We start from the raw sequence: 19,029 nt of genomic DNA, 5'->3' as shown, positions 1-19,029 counted from the left end.
GAGGAGAATAACTGGGTTTAAGAAATCAGGCAGAGGTGGGGCTCTGAGTCAGTTTATAAAATAGTTGCTCACCTGCATATGAGACATTTAGACTGTCGGTGTCCGTGGAAGCTGGGAGATGTGAAATTGCATTGCCACAGATAACAGTGGATGTGTACGTGACAGCCACCACAATGGAGCAAGACGGAGTTTTGTCTCAGGTAAGAAGGGTGCAGAGCAAAGCAAGGCGTCTGGGATCTCAGCCGGTTATGCTGCACATAGTGCAAAGACGGTACTACTTTCTTGTCCTACCACTGACTATAAATGAGTCTGCTCAGGATGAAGAAAGTCAGTGCTTCAAAAGCTTATTGTCGAAATTTAAAAAAGGGAGCAAGCCGTAGGAAGGAAGTGAAAACTACTCAGGGAGTAAGAGTTTATTTACAGAGGCAGTATTTTGTACACTTGGGGGTTTTCTTCATTTTAGAGACACGATATATGCAACCTTAGAATAAGTGTTAAATAGCATGGAGATGTGCTTCAAGGTGAAAGATTAATGACAGGGTGTGTTTACGGGAGACAGGTTTGCTGTGCCTTTAACAGCCAGGGCCAGGAGCTGCCTTCCCTCCCCGTGTGTCACGCAAAGGGTGGACCTTACCTGGCTGCTACGCCTCTGCCGGGGGGAGCATGGCGCGGGCTGGGGCACTGGACACAGCGGGACACAGGACTCTGTACCTGCCGAGGCTCTACAGCCAGCACTGACCATGGGCTGCCCTGCGCCGCTGCGCTGCCATTCTCCGTTCCTGATGAGGATTGCTTTTAAGAGACAGGATGGTTTGTCCAGGGGTGAAGTTGGCCGTTCTTTTTGCAGGAGCTGATCACTCACACCGGTGGGATAGGAGAAGCAATTATGCAGCTGAATCCTGATGGGGAACAGCGGACTCCTCTTACAAAGGTACCCCAAAGGAGGATTTCAAAAGAAAACTGTAAAAGACTTTCCTGCTGGGCGGAGCCTGGGTGAGAACAGACAGGGTTCAGCATCTGCCAAACAGTCTAATTAGCTACCATAACCCATCCAGCTCCCTCCGAGAAACACCATCCCGCTTATCATTTTGATTGCTTCACTTACGCAGTCTTGCTTCACTTTAAAGTCCTAGTGCTGTTTTCTATCCGCGGCACAAGGGAAATGAACCCTATTTTAATGAGTAATAGCTTTAAAAGGATGCGTTTGAATAGGCTTTCTGCTACATACATCTTGCCAAAGGACAAGGGCAAATTTACTGCCAATGTAGGTAGTAATAGCTATGAAATTGTGCCACTGACTCCTACAAAGAGTATGGGACAATCCTGAAGTGGATTTTTAACACCTGATTTCCTGGATTATTCCTTCTTTTGGCCTTTACAAAAAACTAATAGTTTTCAAGGAGACTTCAGACACGTTATATGAAATATTTCCTCTAGGAAACGAGAGAACCAGATGTGCTGAAAAAGATTTTTATTACTTCGTTCTCTCTTGTTTGAGGCCATTTAATAATAATTAGAGATTGTCCCCTGTTCTGTTTTGACCTAAGTTGCTGAGCAGCAAGTGTTGTACTTACGATTTAAGGAATAGTCAGCCCTTCTGTTGATTAGCCAAATGGAAACCCCAAAGATGAGAAAATATGCCCTATAATGCGCCTCTCTACATTGCAAAGATCATGGCAGATTCAGAAGAAGAAACCAAACCTTCCAAGAATTTTTAGGCAAAACTCACACCACTGACAGGATTTTGTCTATTTGTTACTTATACCTCTGTAATGTCTAAGCCAAGACTCCCCAGTTATGACTGGGCATACTTACATACCTGTGTACTTTGTCCAATCTGCACTCCTTCCTTGATGCTTTAGGATCACCACAGGCCATGAGGGTGGCTCCAGGGGACCGAATCCATGAAACTGAGTTGAGCCCTTCCAGGAAAGTGCCTTCTCCAAAGCCAGCCACTGGCTCTGTAATTACTGAACACTTTCCACCTGTACTTGCCTCATTTCTGTGCCTTAGGAGTTAGGTTTTAGACACAAATACAAGTGCCTTTGATGGTATTACCCACAGCTACTCTTCGGACTCTTAGCGATGGTTTGACATCCTTGATTTGTGCACTCAGTCACCTGCTGTGCAGCTGAACAGCACCAATGTGGTTGGTGCCTTTTCCTAGGACGAGATGCTTTGGTTACCTGAAGGCTACCTGCCTGAAGGTTCTTCATTAGCCTACTTGCGAACTGTCCCCAGCCTGGACAACATATATTTTTTAACCCCAGTCACATGCATTTATACACTCAGGTTTAACATTATGAGAAACACCACATGGACATATAATCCATCGAGCCTGTAAACACTGATGGACTTAACTTTTTACAGATGGTAAGGATGGCACATTGTTACCATGGTATGTACCAAACTGCTTTGCTCAGACAGGCCAACTAGAGCAAAAGTCCTGCTCTCCTTTCCTGCAGTGCCTGTGTCATGTCTCCTTCTCAGTAAGACTAATGAGGTCAATGTCATGCTAATGCCACTTCATGACTGGCAATGGTCCTTTTTGCAGCATAGGTGGAGTCAGCAGGTGGTGTCACTACCTGTCCGTGGCCCTGTAGTTGCACTAAAAGACTTTTGTATTTTAGAACTTTTGGAGCAAAATTTTCCTGCTGATTTCTGTTCCAACTTATTGTATGATTTCCCCCTTTCCACAACTCTAGAAATAAAAGGTTAGTTGGAAATGGAGATCAATGGTATTTATTTGTTTATTTTATGCTAAAAGAAGGGATATGGAAGGATGAAAATAACATTTGGGCTCCAACATGAGACCAGAAGAGCAATATGAGAGGTCGTGAAGTCAAGCATGAGGTTTTAATGTGGGAGACATGGGCTAATGAGAGAGTGAAGCCTAAGGGAACAAACAAGGGTTTCTCATCGGGTGTAAAACGGTTTGTTTGCACTTCTTATGCAAAACAGTGTAAAGAAACTCCAGATATAAAGAGTTTACATGGTTCAAAACTAGAGAAAAACTTCTCATGAGAAAATCTCACAAGAAAATGTCGGAGTTGAGCTAAGCTGAGGAGGCACAGCTATGTCCCCGTAAATGAAAAACACATGCATGGTGAGTAGAATGGTGGAAGTGCAAAGCAGAGATTTCTTCCTCTGACATTAGAAGCAGCATGGGCATCAGAGGTCAGCTTTTAACTCTGGGGAACATGTACATTTAAAAGAGCAGGAATATGGGAAAATTATATCCTATAGCCCAGGAGTCTGAACATGTGTCATAACTGGATGATTCGCACAATGATAATTATATATCACTTGCAAAAAGCCTAAAGCAGCTTTCTATTTTCTACCTGGGAACTTTAACAAGTAAATCCTCTCCAAAGCTGAGTCTGAATCTTACCAATTTGAGCAGCTGAATTTTTGTTAGAAAGCAAATAAATTCTCTATAGTAATACAAATCCACATATCGTGCTGTAAAAGTGAGAAGCCTTTCGGTCTAGTACTTGATTTAGATATTAGTAGCAAAATAAATGTATTGGCCATTTCATAGTCATATAGAAAAATTCAACTAAGTTGTTCATAATTTGAGTATTTCTCTCTCCTCATCATTTCTGTCTTCTAAATATGCTATCTAGCGTTACCATTCACTCCTGTCTTTTGTGTGTTTTGTTTTTCCCTGCAGATAGAATCATCTCCGTGTTACTTACTGACTATAAGAGTCATAAGAGCAAGAAACATCCACCAGGCAGATGTCTGTAAGTATCCGCAGTGCTCTGTATGGTCCCCTTAACCTTCATGGGGTACGAGATAGTCCTGCTCCAAGAAAAAGTGCTTTCTAGATTTCTTCTGTGGGTGAAGAAAGTCCCTTCACTGGCATATAGGTCCCAGCAATGAACATAGTGTGCTGGTCTTCTTTGAACCCACCTTGTTCTGTGCAGAGGTCATTTTAAGGTCACAACTGTACCTATTGCCCATATTTCTCTGCATCCCCAAAGGGAGCAAGGAAAGGTCTGCAGTCTGTTGAGAGCAAGAAATGTGGAAAGATCTCCTGTGTTTTCTCCTGGAGTATATCCATGTAACAAAGGACACAAACTGGTTGAGATAATGGAGCAAATACTGAAAAGGGAGTAGCCTTGTCTCAAATTTAGCTTGTATCCCAAACTTTCTTAAGGCTAAGTAATCCAAATTACTATACCCCGATTCCCTGTGTAAAAGCTAACCAACAAATTAGGTGGTGTTACATTTTGTAGGTTCACTTCTGATGGCCTGCAGCTGAAAGATAATACATGATTATAGCTTTACTTATGCAGAAATCAAGAAGCATTTTCTACTTTTTTTTTTTTTTATGTTTTTTCTGGCTAAAATAGAAGCTATCACTTTGTTTTCTTAACACTTGCAGATATAGGGTGCTGTGTTTGTCCCGAATTATTTTATTCTGGGCTAAACTGATTGCTTGATGACATAGAAGGAGGAGAAAACCCTTTGTTTTTAATGCATATATTATATCTATAATCACATTTATTCAGAGAATAATGGTGGCCCTCTTCTTTTTTCTCTATTCCTATTACCTAGATTGCAATGTTTCTTTTGGACAAATATGTCATCATGTATCATAATCTCTCTCTTTGAGAGCAAAGCTTCTTGTTCTTTAATTCATTCTTTCTTCTAGAGCAAATCCTAATGTTAGATGTGTTTGTGTTTTTTAACATACAGTAAGCCAGACTGATTGCTATGTGACCCTCTGGCTGCCGACTGCTTCAACTGACAAATTTCAGACTAAAACCATCAAGAATTGCAAAGATCCAGTTTGGAATGAAACCTTCTACTTCAGGATCCAGAGTGAGGTCAAGGTACTGTGCTGGGACTTCCCCATTAACCATGACCTAGGGAGTGACTGCCAGGTTTTATCCTTTTGCAAAGGGGGGACATAAGTAATTTTCTGAAGAGACAAGGAAAGATGCAGAAAGATGTGAGAATAACACATATCCTTACGAAGTTTTTCCGCGAAAGACAAGAATCTCTCTCAGCTGGGGGTAGAATATGACCTTTGAGATGCCTGTGAATTCCCCTCTTTCCCCTCCTTCCCTTCGTGCTCTCTTTCCTTTCTGGGGACAGTAACCTCTACTTTCTCAGTACAGTTTTTTTAGTCAGCTTTTGTGAAGAGCCCACCCCTCACAAAAACTGACTAAAAAAGCTGTCCCTAGGATCTCCTGCTTTGAACGAAACCTGACGCATTTCTAAAGTCCTTCCCTTCCCTTCCCAGAACGTGCTGGAGATGGCTCTCTATGATAAGGATGTGGTTACACAAGATGACCACCTCTTCACAGTGTACTTTGACATAGCCAGACTTTCCCTGGGAGAGCAAGTCTTCATGCACTTCAAATGCGATTCACAGGTGAGGTCTGAAATAAGAAACTGAGTAGGTTGGCAAGAACGTGTTTGTCTGTTTTTTCTGTTTAAAATGTTATTTGCAAAATCGTTCTTCTTTTCCTTCTTGTGTATGTACTGCCCAGCCACATAAAACGCAGTTATTTTTCGCTCCGGTGTGAGAAAGCCTCTTCACACCTGGATCTGTAGAAACACTGAAGGGTTTGGTGTTGGCCACAGAGGCTCACAAACTTCAGGTGTCTTTGCAAAATTGTCACTTTGTTGAGCCTGCCCCCATTGAGGAGTGTGTCCAGGCCAGTGCATGATGCTTTTTGTCGTAACTTGTTTCTTAACCTAGTAATTAGGAAGTAATAACTCTATTATCGGAACCAACTGTCGAACCAGACTAGTTGCTAATTATGGACTGTGGCATGGGTGTTTAAATAAGGTGTCTAAGTCATGCCACTCAGCTTGGCAACAAGAAATATTCCTATTTTGAATGTCCGGGGAGGGTCTGAAAGTCACACATCCCACCTCCTGGTATGTTCTGTCCATCCCTCTCCTTTTCCAGTTCCCTCCCAGTCTCTTGTGCATCTGTCATGCACCGTTCAGTTGACTAATTACCTTATCTACACACCCAAACAGATCTCTGCAGTTCATTATCTTTAAATGCCTTATTTCACCATTTTTTTTCTCTGCAAAATACCAGAGGAGCAGTGTGTGGACTTCCACTAGCCCTTGGTAAAATAGAAACATTTGGTGAATTGTAACCCAGCTCATTACCGTCTGGGTGGTTACAGGTGCCATATCCAAGCCTTTCATTACTGCCTTTGCACAGCTACAGTAGTTAGAGCTCATACTCTTCAGGCCTTTGTAAATTTTTTTTTGGTCCTACATTAATAACTTTTTGATGTCTTTAATGCAATAGCTAATTTGAGCGGCTAAGTAACCTACAGCATGATCTCACCTCTCTGTTCATCATCCTTTCTGTCCTCACCTTTGTTTTCCCCTCTCCTGTGCTTCCTTCCACCTAGAGACTATACTCTTCACCACCACCCCACAGACCAGGCCTTAATGTCAGATGTACCTCTGCCCCAATGCCCTCAACACGGTGCCATGCAAAGCAGTTGTCCTCTTCCACAGCTGCTTTGTCTATCACCATTTCCCCTCTTCACACCAGAAGGGTTTGGCTGCTCCCCTCAGCAGACCCTCTTTCTCTTTGCTGCCATACTCGGTATGAGACAGCATCTCCACCTGGGTCTGTCCCTTGTGCCCCAGCAGAAGCAGGCAAGCCAACTGCTTTCTTTGGTAAAAACTGCTGTCACGGGCATCCCGAATCTTCCTATCGATAAAGAAACTTGAGGCTCAAGACATGCAGATGTGAGGTGGTGGGTGCTTCTATTTTAAATGCTCTGCCAGTCACAAATAGTGCATGCATACCTATATTGCAAGAATGAGAACATGCATTATATAGAACTGCCAGTAGACTGGTGCCCAAAACACTTTCCTTTCTTTATTTTCCAGAGACAGGAAGAGCTAGAGATGGGATTTGCGTTGGATAATATGTGAGTAAACATGAAATGCAACATAATCTGCAGCAAAAAGAAACAGCAATTCAGAGGCGTGAAATAATCTAATATAATTGTCCAGGGTGCATCATTTCTTGATGATGCTGATGATGAACATGGTTTCCCGAGGAACCTGTGCTATGAGCTGCGTGATGAATTGGTGCGTGCCAGGATGACCTCCCATGAACTTCAGGCAGACAGAGAGAACACCCTAAAACCTTTTTAGGCCTAGTGAAATGAATACTATTTGAGACCAGAATACTGGGACTGCTGTTCTGTTATGCATTTGCCTTTGAGGTCAGCAGGGGCGTTCACCTCCCTTCAAAGCGCAACATGGAATAACGCACTGGATATCTGATCTAGAGCCCTTTCTGTCCCATCCTCTGACAAACAGCAATTTTTATAAAATGTGAAACCATCTGCAGCCTCAGCTTGAAGCTCAGCATAAAATCACTACACAGTTTGGCCCCGCAGTACCTTTTTTTTTTGCTGAGCTCCAGGACTGGACGAGCCGGTAGGATAATGATTATGCCTTGACAGAGTAGAGTAGGAGAGGAAACTTGTACCACGAGTCTCCTGGAATTTTTCTTTCAAATCCAATATACAGCTAAAAATAAGCGAGAGAGGAAAATCAGGAGACGGGCGTTGGCTCATGAATTATACCTTAATTATACTGAGTTATTAAGAATGTATTTTTCTTTCTGTTTCCTAGTTCAGGCCCTCCTGAAACCATCATTACTAATGGAGTACTTGTGGTGAGTGTCATGTTTTGTCATCTTTCTTGTCCTGTTACCACACTTTTTTTACTTGACTCAGTCATCAGGCCAACATACCCTTCGACTGAGCAAAGCCAGCACTGAAACACTGCAATTTCCTACTCCATGATCTGCCTGACAACACATCCTTGTAGATGGCACCTGTGGAGAGTCTGCAGCTGGAACATCAGGCAGATCCCCCATGCTAGCAACCCTCTGGTGTTGCAAAGGCAACACATGGAAGTGGCTTAGGTCTGAGACATGGGTGCAGCAGTGAACTCTCTCTTGGACATCGCTCTTCCCGAATTCCCGTATTACCAAAATGGCAGGGTTTGCCCCGTCCCAGGCACATGTCATTTCCTGCAGTCATAACTGCCCTTTTTACACAGGGACTTTCTGACCACACCATTTGCTCGTTTATTAGCTTTGTTTCCTCATATATTTTTTTGTTGTTGTTGAAATCCGTCCTGCACACCTCTGTTGGGATCCTGGGAGTGCTGTTTTTCACTTTGCCCTTACCTTTTCCCTTCTGCAAGCCCTGTTCATCCGTGCCGCACCCACAGCCTTGCCCTGGCTGTGTCCGGTTTCTCAGAGACTCCTCCTGTTCTAGCCAGCATCTGAAATCGAGGTCATGGTTGAGAGAAAATATTTTCCCCAGAACAAAGTGCACTGCCTGTCTAGCATCTGTATCGTCATCAGTAGGAGCTTAGGCTAGGAAAGAAAATCTCAGACTGGAAATTCCCTGCCATAAGGCATTTTATTATTCATGTCTCTTACAGTCTCGCAAAATCTGTTGCTTGGAAGTCCAGGTGGTTGAGAAGAAGAAGAAACAGCACAAAAAGACGAAGAAATCTTTATCAAGTGAGGTTATTTCTCCATCAGCTATTTTTAAATCATGATGTCTTAATACTATGAAGGCAATTGGCTTAATGCAAGAATGAAGAAAACCCCAACAAATCTGAAACATGAGAACAGCCTTGTGATAGACTCCGTAAGAACCTTTGTTTCAAATTTTGATGAGAAAACTGCTCTGTGTCTGCTTTTGTGTCACTTCCTTAGGGAAAGAATTCTCCTTTAAAGTGCAAGGGTCTTATGAGGGCACCCAAGACATTATGCTGCGATCTGATCTTGTCTTCAGCTCCTCCTCTCCTGCCAGATTCCACTATGCCAGATACAAGCAGCCAACGCTGGATGTTACACTACCAGGGAAGAAACGACCTCCCTCCTTCGTATGTTATAACTGGACGTTATAAAACATAATAATGGCATGTAAATTAACATGCACCATATATAGTAACATTAACTTGCGTTGTGGAAAGAGAGTAACATTCTTTACAATATAAACTTGGATATATTTTTCTTTTTTCAGCGGTCCCATGTGTTTGATACAGGCTCTCCAAACGTGGAGCTGCATTCCCTTCCAACTGGAAAAAACATGATCTTAGCAGAGGTGAGTGCCTGCTTTTTTTGTGGGAGAGGTTGAGAAACCTGTGGAAGCCTGCATCCCCCTGATGATTACCAGGACAACTTCTGACAATGAAAGCCTGCAGACAAAAATGCCACAGTCTGAGTGGTGGATCTTTAGGTGATAAGGCCATGTTATGCCTTGTTCAGTTTGAATGGGCGTGGGAATATGGGGATCCTTGTCACTCCATCCTGACCTTATTTCATGCTAAATTTTGAGGCTCTGCTTTTCTTCTTACACACCAGTGGGGCACCTGAACTAAATGAGGTAGTACCAGTCTCTTGCTGATGCCTACCATGATTTGCAAAGCACTTTTAGATTCATTGTGAAAAAAAAAAAAAAAAATGCATACAGAATAAAAGAATCACAGCGTTGTGGGGTATAAGCCACAGAAAGGGAGGAGCAAATGCTGCTGTGTAGAGTAATAGCGTGGCTGCAGCCTGGCCAGCTGCCCAAGAGCAGTAATGTTAGTAGGGATGGGTAAAGTATACATTATCATTCCTTTCCTCTGTAAACAGCACCTGTCCTCAGATGTTACATTCACTAGAAAACACTGGGAATTACTGAACAACTTCCCTGACAATAAACCACTGCGGTAAATTCACATACACTGCTGGAATATTCAGAGCTCTGTATTTGTACCCGCACTGCTAGGATGGCGCAAGCTAAAATTCCTCCTGGGGCTGCAGGGGAGGAGTGCTAAAGCAGGTTGTCACGCTCACACAGTTTGCGTTCTTGCTTTCCAGGATAAAGGATTTGATTTATATGCGAAGGCAGAAGACTGGTAAGAGACTTGGCCACTCTTGGAGGCTAGCTCATCCTTAGCTGAACCCGTCTCACCCTTTGCTCTTTACTGGGGAGGAGGCACTCGCGATAGGACAGCAGGTGGTGTGACCGAGTAGGGTGGAGTTCACATGAACTGAAAGCAAACTATATGTGTAAAATTAATGACACATGTAGATAATCCATACTGAGACATGAATAATGAAACAGGTGTGTAAAATAGAAGAAATAATATTACAAACCAATTATGCTAGTTGGTGTTATGCTCAACACAGTCTTTAAGCTTTTCTTTAACACTGTGCAAGAGTGCAAGCTGATCACCTGGTACAGTTCATCATGAAGTAGGTGAACTTTGCTGCCTACTTAAAGGCAAATGTAAGAAGTATTTCCTGCAGGCCTCAGTGCAGACTAAAGTATGAGAGAATCCAGACAACAGATGTCTCAAAAATTATCTGCAGGAATGTCTTTCCTTACGTTTTCTTCTGATAGCTGCTTAGAAATTTAGCAGTCCGTCTTTCCATCATTCTTTCACGCAACGCTGTATGATGCTATACTCTGCTTGGGGGTGTAGTGGATCCAGTTGATTTCTTTGTATTGGAAACTCTGAGCTTGTCTACCGGTAATAAAATGGAATGTTCTTTTTTCCTGATCACTTCTCCAGCCCAGACCACCTTGATGTGCGTTTGGGGTTTGACCTCTGTGTGCAGGAACAAGACTTTCTATGCAAAAGGCAGAAGTATGTCACTCCTGCTCTGAAGAAGGTCCTGAAGCTGGAACAGGATCTGCTGGACCATGAGGTCTGTAGGGCAAATATTCAAAACAGCTAATGAGTGCTTAGCAGTGGGGGCACAACAGCATAATGTGACCTCTTTTTCTTCCCGTTTAAATCTTTTTCTGGTCTTTCCTCATCTTTAAACTTATTTACACTTCCAATACTGCCCCATACCTCTAATCTCACTCTGCCATTTGTGTCCTGTGCAGTTGCTATCCTGAGTTTAACTCTTCTCCCACTACACTTTCATTGCAAGCCAAGCTAGATATGCCTTATATAGAAACGGCTTCTTGCACAGTCTTTACCCTATCATTTTTATCCTTGTTGATAATCCTTCCTCCTCTCTTTGACCTGTGAGATTTCTTTTTATTTCCTGCCTTTACAACTGATTTTTTCTCTCTTACTGTCTCTTTTGGTTTGAATTAATGCATTTTTCATTTGTTTTTTATCAAACACCTGTATTAAACACATTGGAGACAAGTGTCAGCTACCTGATCAAAAATTGTCATTACTTTTATTCCTGTTCTCCTTTATGAAATAAACGGTGGCTTACGTTTCATCAGAAATCATTCGGAGAGAAGTCTGTGTCCGGGCACGTGTGGTGGTGTCAGGCTTTGTGTAGTAGGAGGTCTCTGCTGAGAGCCACAGTCAGCTGCAGTCCGCTGTCTGACACCAGATCTTTCTGTTCATGTGTTGCACAGACCCCAGTGGTGGCCATCATGACTACGGGAGGAGGGATGAGGTCTTTGACCGCACTGTATGGCAGTCTGCGGGGGCTCAAGAAACTCAATGTCTTGGACTGTGCCATGTACCTGACTGGCTTGTCTGGTACTACCTGGTAAGTAGGACTGGGCAGCTCTTGGCTAGAGTCTTCCAGATGACACTGATGCACTGAAGTAGGCTAGGGTTGACATGCAGTAGTCTATCTATAATACCTTCTCAGTAGTCCTATTTTTTTGATCTTCTTCCAAAGTTGACAAATTGCAGTATTTTCATGGGGGAAGGTCACATAATTTGCAACAGCATGAAAACAAATTGCTCAAGCCATTTTGACTGGGATAATGACTGTGACTTCAAAGGGAACATGATAGTTTCTTAGGGAACTGAAAACAGGAAACCTTTACTTAATTTGAAATCAAGAACTTAAAGTAGAAACATAAAATGTAGCCACTGCCTACTTCAAACCTTGGTGTGTTGTTTTCCCTCTACAATATATATTTCCTCTTCCTAGGACCATGTCAAACTTGTACAGGGATGCCGACTGGTCACAAAAGGATCTCGACAAGCAAATCAGTGAGGCTCAAAAACATATGACAAAATGCAAAATAAATTCCCTTTCCTTCGAGTATTTGAAGTATTACAAAAAGCAGCTGTGTCAACGGAAAAGAGAGGGACGCAAAACATCTTTTATAGATCTCTGGGGGCTTGTCCTGGAATCTTTGTTGCATGATGGGGTACAGTATGCCATAAAGCAGCATTTACAGTGGCTTCTAATTTTCTGAAAATTAATTTCTGGAGAAGATATTTTCCAGTTTGTTCTAAGAGAAGTAGTTTGTTCTGAGACTACGTGTATGCAAATGCACAGCTGCTTCCAAAACATTTGGGGGCAGTCTCTTAGATATCCAGCTGTGGTGGAAATCAGCATTCTTGTTTGTGAGATTTTGGATATGTTTTACTGAGAAAACTCCAAGATTAATGTTTTGAAAAGATAATATATTTTAAGACTTTTTTGGCATATTGTGCAAGTATTTGAGTTATATATAGCAAAATTACAGACATTATCTTAATGTCCATGAGAGGTATTCACAAATGGACCTGCAGACTTTTGAAATATATGACAGGTCTTACATAAACTTGCATCATAACACGTTAAGCTGGTTTATACCAAAAGTATTGCTTTCTGCTCTTCATCATTTCCTTCTATTTTCATCCTAATGGGTCATCAAATAATCTGGCATCAGATTGGATGTCTGCAGATATTTCAGTAACAGAACACCCACAGGAATTTTGAAAAAGATGGAACATTTCAGAATTTAAGCCCAGCACGCATTGTACAGTAGAGGCATTAGAGGGCATTTTTCTGCCCTACAAGCTTAGAAGCAGAGAAAACATTCCTGTGCTAGTTTTTGTCTCAGTGTAACCGTATTTCTGGAATCACAGAAAGACAACCATAGACTCTCTGATCAGCAACGGGCCATTGATCGTGGTCAGAACCCATTGCCTATCTATACTGCAGTCAATGTCAAGAACAACTATAGCACGCTGGATTTCAAAGGTAATTATGAGACTTCTGAGACTCATTTGTCTTTACCTTTAAGCTGGTAAATCCTGGGACAGTCTTTTTATATAGTCTAAAAAAAGCTCTCTCATTTAAAGACCAGCACCTCAGCTCATGTGTATTTGTGTAATGTCCTTGTGGTCAGGTAAAAGTTTAACTGTCTATGCAACAGACTTAAAAATATTTCAAAGACTTTTCATGTTCAGGAGTTTTCATTTGTACCATGCTTATAACTCTTTGCTATTTTTCTGAAATATTAGACTTAACTGCAGAAATTATTTTAATTTCTTACTTTAATTTAACTCCTTTCATTCCCGTGATAGCAACACCATTTTTATCTACAGTTAAGGGGTTATAGTAAAACATTGTTCTCTTTGTGTTTCTTTTCACAGAATGGGTGGAGTTCACCCCTTATGAGGTGGGATTGCAAAAATACGGAGCTTTTGTTCGCGCTGAGGATTTTGGCAGTGAGTTCTTCATGGGTCGGTTGATGAAGAAGGTACCTGAATCCAGGATCTGCTTCTTAGAAGGTAAGCTATTGTCTTAAAAACATCTGAATGATTTTTAATTTTTTTTTACATTACAAAAAACCACAGCCTAATAAAAACGACATATCATCCGTTTAAAACAAACAGAAGAAAAACATAAGCTTCATTAATTTAATCTCATGATAAGTCTTGCGATTCGTGACGTGAATGTTTGAGTTACAAAGCTCTTTCCTTTTACAGGCATGTGGAGTAGTTTATTTTCACTGAATGTGTTATATATCTGGAATTTGTCCCATTCATCAGAAGATTTCTGGCACAGGTGGACCCGGGACAAAATCAGCAATATAGGTAAATGATCATACTTCTTCCTTACTGTGTATTTATTGTTAGGTAGAGTTAATGTTAGATATATCATCACACACATCTGCTATGCGAGATGTGCACCATATACTTGTCCTTCTTTGGAGTGTTTCTTCAAAGGCCGCATTGCCTTTCTGGAAGGAATTGGATTCAAAGTCTCATACTGCAAAGCATAATTGGATAATCTAAAAATCTCCAGTCCTGTGATCTGTGTGCTCACTGAGGGCTCAACTCTGATGTTGGCAGATGAGTAAAATGCTCAGGAATGAAAAGCTAGGTCTGTAAATGATTAATAAAGCAAAAGATTTTGACTACATTTGATTGCAAATAAGTACAACAGTTATCCTTTTCCAAAGACTGCCTTCAGTCTGTTCCACAAGTGTGCGTATGTCTGGTGCGCTTTTTTATTGCTGCCTGATACTGGGTCTTGGTTTTTATCCACTTCTCAACTGTGTAAGGTAATGGTATTTGGCTGGTAAAAGTAGCTTTTTATTTTCTTTTTCATTTGGTCACTTGTGCTCATCGAGTCTTTTCATCCTAGGCCTTTTAAATAAAGAAAACACCGATTTTTATTGCTTGCCTTGACACCTTGGGGATGCCCTTGCTTTAGGCAGGTAGAATTTAACAGCTTTTCCCTGTGCAGAGGAGGAACCCCTCCTACCACTGAAGCTGCACGAGCTGAAGACTCGCGTGTTTACCCCTCCTGGCCCCCTCGGCAGCGCTCTTCGTAGCGCTCTCACTGACCGCCTCTGCATTGCCCAGGAGCACAACTTCCTAAAGGGTTTCCAGATGCATAATGACTACCTGGAGAACAAGCACTTCTGCAGGTGGAAAGGTAACAGAAGACCTGTATGCCTGGGTAGAGGATAAACAAGCAGAACAAAATGAAAACCCAGAGTTGATATTAAACCCATTCTCCAAGGTTAGAGACCACGTTTGGGTAGATCAATCAGTTGTGGCACCCTAAGATACAGCGTGGCGTGACGTTGAGCTCCATGCCAATGGCTTGCTGGTGGCACACACCTCCTGAGGCGGGGGCACCAGGTCCTCATGGTGGTCCTCCCTTTCTCTGTTTGAAGACACACTCGGTGGGGGGGCACAAGAAACCAACCCCCTTCATGAATGTTGCCACTGCAGGTCCAAAACTGCATGTGGCTGGAGTTGGGAGGGCAGAAGAGAAGGGATACAGTGAATCCGCCTTCCCTGAAAACGGTAACCAGGTAGGGCTCTGTGGTCATGGTGTAAGAGTAGAAAACAGGCTGACCAGTTTTGCGCTATTGCACTTACAGCAACAAACATCTTTCCTTTTAGATACTGTGTTAGACACATTTCCCAACCAGCTGACACAATCAGAGGAATTCCTGTCTCTGGTAGATACGGGATTTTTCATCAATACAAGCATCATGCCACTTTTAAAACCAGAGAGAAAAGTGGACGTCATCCTGCATTTAAATTACAGTGCAGGATCCCAGATACAGGTGAGAGGAATTGAAGCAGTCTCTATTTCTTCAACAGCTGCGTACCTGGCAGTTTTTAACACTTAGGTGCTTTATGTATTGCTCTTACTAAAAGTCTTAACCACTAGCATTTTTAGCTTAGTGCTGCAGTGTTGTATGTCATTTATAGGCTATACATATTACCATTTGGTTTTGGTGTTGTTTTTTTTTTTTTTGTATGGTACAACTGTTCTGTGCTAAGAACTCAGGGAAAACAAAAACCTTCTCTCCATTGATGCAGTTCTTTCCAACAGCGGTTTCAGAGCTTTCAAACAGCTAGCTTGGAAAATGCCCTCGTTGTCACTGGACTCCAAGAAATCCTGAGCCCTGAAATCCTCTTTAAATCTCTGTAATGTTCTGTTCATTGATCCAGGCTCTGGACCAGACCTGCAAGTATTGCTCGGAGCAGGGAATCCTTTTTCCCAAGGTGGACTTGAATGAAGAAGACAGGAAAAAATTAAAGGAGTGTTACCTCTTTGATGGTGCTGAGACTCCAGGAGCACCAGTACTAGTATTTTTCCCACTAATTAATGATACTTTCCAACAATATAAAGCACCAGGTAAGTAGTCAAGCATATCAAAAAAAGATTGACATTACAGCCAGCCTGTTAAAACATAGAATCATAGAATGGTTTGGGTTGGAAGGGACCTTAAAGATCATCTAGTTCCAATGCCCCTGCCATGGGCAGAGACACCTTCCACCAGACCAGGTTACTCAAAGCCCCATCTAGCCTGGCCTTGAACACTTCCAGGGATGGGGCATCCACAACTACAACTCCAAATTTACAGGGAGTATATTTAATACTCCAACACTTAAACTTCACTGTTGGCCCATTTAAATACACCAAACCTCTCTTTTGCCTAAAGTTACTTGGTTTACCACGTCAGATTTTCTGTTATGGTGGTCCTGTTTGAATCCCCAGGCTAATTAGTTTGCAAGTAACTTTGATGTACCTACGTGAGCCACAGGCACAGCTCAGAACTGCAGCGTAGATCCAAGTAAGAGGAATAATCACCATTTTTCTCCCCTCATTATGTGAAGCAGCTGATATCCACATGCATCAGGGATTGAGTTGTCAGTTTGAGAAAAAAATTCTTTGTTTTACAAATCATTGTAAAAACCCACAAGAGTAATTTAGGTTATGAACTCTCTCTGTGGAGAGATATCTCCTTTCCCTGCTCTGTCAAGAGTTCTCTTGGTTGTGATCAGAGTAACTCGCATCTCTCAGCAGTGATTATTCTCCCCTTCCTCCTAGGTCAGAAGCGCTCAGAATCAGAGATGGAAGATGGCAAAGTTGATCTTTATGGTTGCTGTTCCCCTTATTCAACATATTCAATTCAATACACTGAGAAGGCATATGACCGTCTGGTTCAGCTGGGTGAATACAACATCCTGAATAATGAGGACCTCATTATGCAGGCTTTGCACACGGCCGTGGCACGGAAAAAGCAGAAAAGGAAAGAATGACAGACAAGAGAGGATGCTTTTGTGTCCCTTAACCCACCAAGAGACTGAAGCTACCTTGTGGTTGGTCAGCAGGCTTCAAAAGGTTCCTGCTCAACCCTACTTGATGGCAATCTCAGATGAACAAAGAAGACACTGAAGAGAAACTTTTTTATCCAAAGAATTTCATGGCAGCAATTAATTGCAATTCAGTTACAACAGTGGAGTACAATTTGTTGTATGCTACAGAGGATAGGCAGTCATGAGGAAGAAAGTCCTAAGATGATCATGAGCATGGCGCTAGTTGCCTTGAGAAGGAATCTGAAATGTTTAAGTCTTACATGTTCAGGGCAGACCACATTAAAAGCATATTTTGTTAACACGACTTGTGCTTTGTGTTTGTGAGGTGGTGAGGCAAGGAGCAGCCTGTGGGCCAGGTTTGTGACTGAGACTGTGGCACACCGCAGGCAAGTTTTTAAAGACAGACACGTGTCATATGGCATCCTGTGGGCACAGATCACCTCCAAAGGTGTCTTTGGGCAGAGGCAGAGGAGGCACAGACCGTGGGTACCAGATCAACTGAGAAAGCGAAAGAGTGTTGATGAAGTTCTCCACTGCTTGGCCACTAAGGTCCTCCATGCACTTCCTCACTGCTTCCTGGCTACCCATCCCTCTTCCTACTCCTGGTGTGAGCTGTAGTAGCATAGTGACTAGAAACACAAGTTGAACAGAACAACACTCTGCTGGCTTTAATCCCCCTCAAAACAAGAGCAAGGTTGTGCAGATCCTTGAATTCATCGGCTCCACTTGCCCTCACTGTTGGCTGGGTCTCGCATGAGCTCAGCACTGGTGGAACCAGGAGGCATCCATGTTGGAGGAAAAGGGCTTTACATGGTGTCGGTGCAAGAAGGAAGATTTTGTGTTTTACAGGAAAGAGGATATCCTGCTCTCAGAACATTATTTTTTTTCCTCTTGAGATAGCAGACATTTATGTTACCTATACTGTTGCTGTGAGCCTTGTGCCATCTGGGAAGAAAGCACAAAATGTGCAGACCTAATGAGATCCCTGGAAGCTCTGGGAAGGTTTGCTACAGCAAGTACATCCTTCTGCATGACAAGCTGCTGCAGGAGGATCTGTGACTCCTGACCTGTAATTCCTCTTGGACTGGCTCTGCACCAAACCCAGCACTGACATGCACATACATGGCCTAATTTGCCCATTGGGCCAAATGTGCTGTGAAGAGAGGTTGCCTAACATAGGCTTCTGTCAGTGTTCCCAGGAGGGAAGAGATAGAGGAACAGTTTGCTTTCAATGAGTAGATAAAGGTATCCACAGTGCGCTTGGCTGAGTCGTGTCACTCTGAAGCTTTAAATAGCATCATCAGAGCTTGGTAGAGGGAGCAGGACACAGTGTTCCTGTAATGACACGCCAGCCAAGGACAAAAGTGCTCTGTGCAGCTCCCTATTTTAAAATATAGGGGGGGAAGGACTGTCAGGAGGAGGGTCAGGCTGGGAGGGGTGTCCGTGAAATGCCTGCCTTGTTCCTGTAAGGGAGCTCTCTGGATATAGTCACCTTTTTATTTCTGTACTGCTGAAAAGTCGTAGCTGTAACAGCGTGGTTGGTCCAGGGTAGATTCTCAGAAGATCCTGTTTGTGGGTTAGGGACAGGTTCTTTTTCACTTTGCATTTATCTTTCCAGAATGAAACTCTCCGAGTTGGTCTTCTTGTAGTCAGCCTGGGCTGATTTTGGGCATGACCAGTTCACTTTCTCTGCACAGTCAGTGTGAACCTCTCAAGGGATGGTTCTTACGGCTACAAACAGGTCAGAAGTAAATTCCTTTCAGACTATCACCAGTGACCCCAGCTTCAGCCGTTGACATGTCAGTGGGGAGCTGGGGTATCTCCCATGTGATTTTGTGCTTGACCTTTCTTCTAGGATGACCCCCAAATTGATAGGCTTTTTAAAATGACTATAGTCTTTTATAACATGTTTCATTTTAGACATTTTCTGGGGCATGGTTTTGCTCAGTTGGGCCTAACTCAAGATTCAACAAGCCTGAAAGAGGCTTTTAAACCTTTCATGTGTGAAACCAAAACCAAAGGTTCAGTAACGAGCATCAGTAGGCTGCAGCAAATAGGACTGGGAGGGCTCAGGGGAGGTGAGGAAGGACTGCAAAGCTCTGGAGGTTAAAGTTAAGCCTGGAGGGACAGTTAGGTTGTTTGGATTCTTTGCCTTCGCAATCCTTGTTTGCAAGTACATAA

The 19,029-nt window shown here is 42.7% G+C and overlaps 1 protein-coding gene across 1 annotated transcript; it reads left to right on the top strand.

Annotated features, from left to right (window-relative positions):
• Nucleotides 1–173: 173 nt before the first annotated feature.
• On the top strand, nucleotides 174–16,791 carry LOC309673845 (cytosolic phospholipase A2 epsilon-like; the record flags this gene model as incomplete). Its single annotated transcript, XM_082485726.1, has 21 exons — nucleotides 174–200; nucleotides 848–931; nucleotides 3,674–3,746; nucleotides 4,705–4,841; nucleotides 5,255–5,386; nucleotides 6,883–6,923; nucleotides 7,639–7,681; nucleotides 8,461–8,542; nucleotides 8,741–8,910; nucleotides 9,051–9,131; nucleotides 9,893–9,930; nucleotides 10,591–10,726; nucleotides 11,403–11,539; nucleotides 11,933–12,155; nucleotides 12,862–12,976; nucleotides 13,372–13,509; nucleotides 13,708–13,815; nucleotides 14,471–14,662; nucleotides 15,139–15,305; nucleotides 15,697–15,883; nucleotides 16,580–16,791. The coding sequence occupies 21 exons, from the start codon at nucleotides 174–176 to the stop codon at nucleotides 16,789–16,791; spliced, it is 2,523 nt and encodes an 840-aa protein (XP_082341852.1).
• Nucleotides 16,792–19,029: the final 2,238 nt, after the last annotated feature.

This window comes from Vanellus vanellus, assembly GCF_965231255.1.
Source record: "Vanellus vanellus genome assembly, chromosome: 6".
NCBI classification, from domain to species: Eukaryota; Metazoa; Chordata; class Aves; order Charadriiformes; family Charadriidae; genus Vanellus; species Vanellus vanellus.
This window is presented reverse-complemented; position numbering and strand designations above follow the sequence as displayed.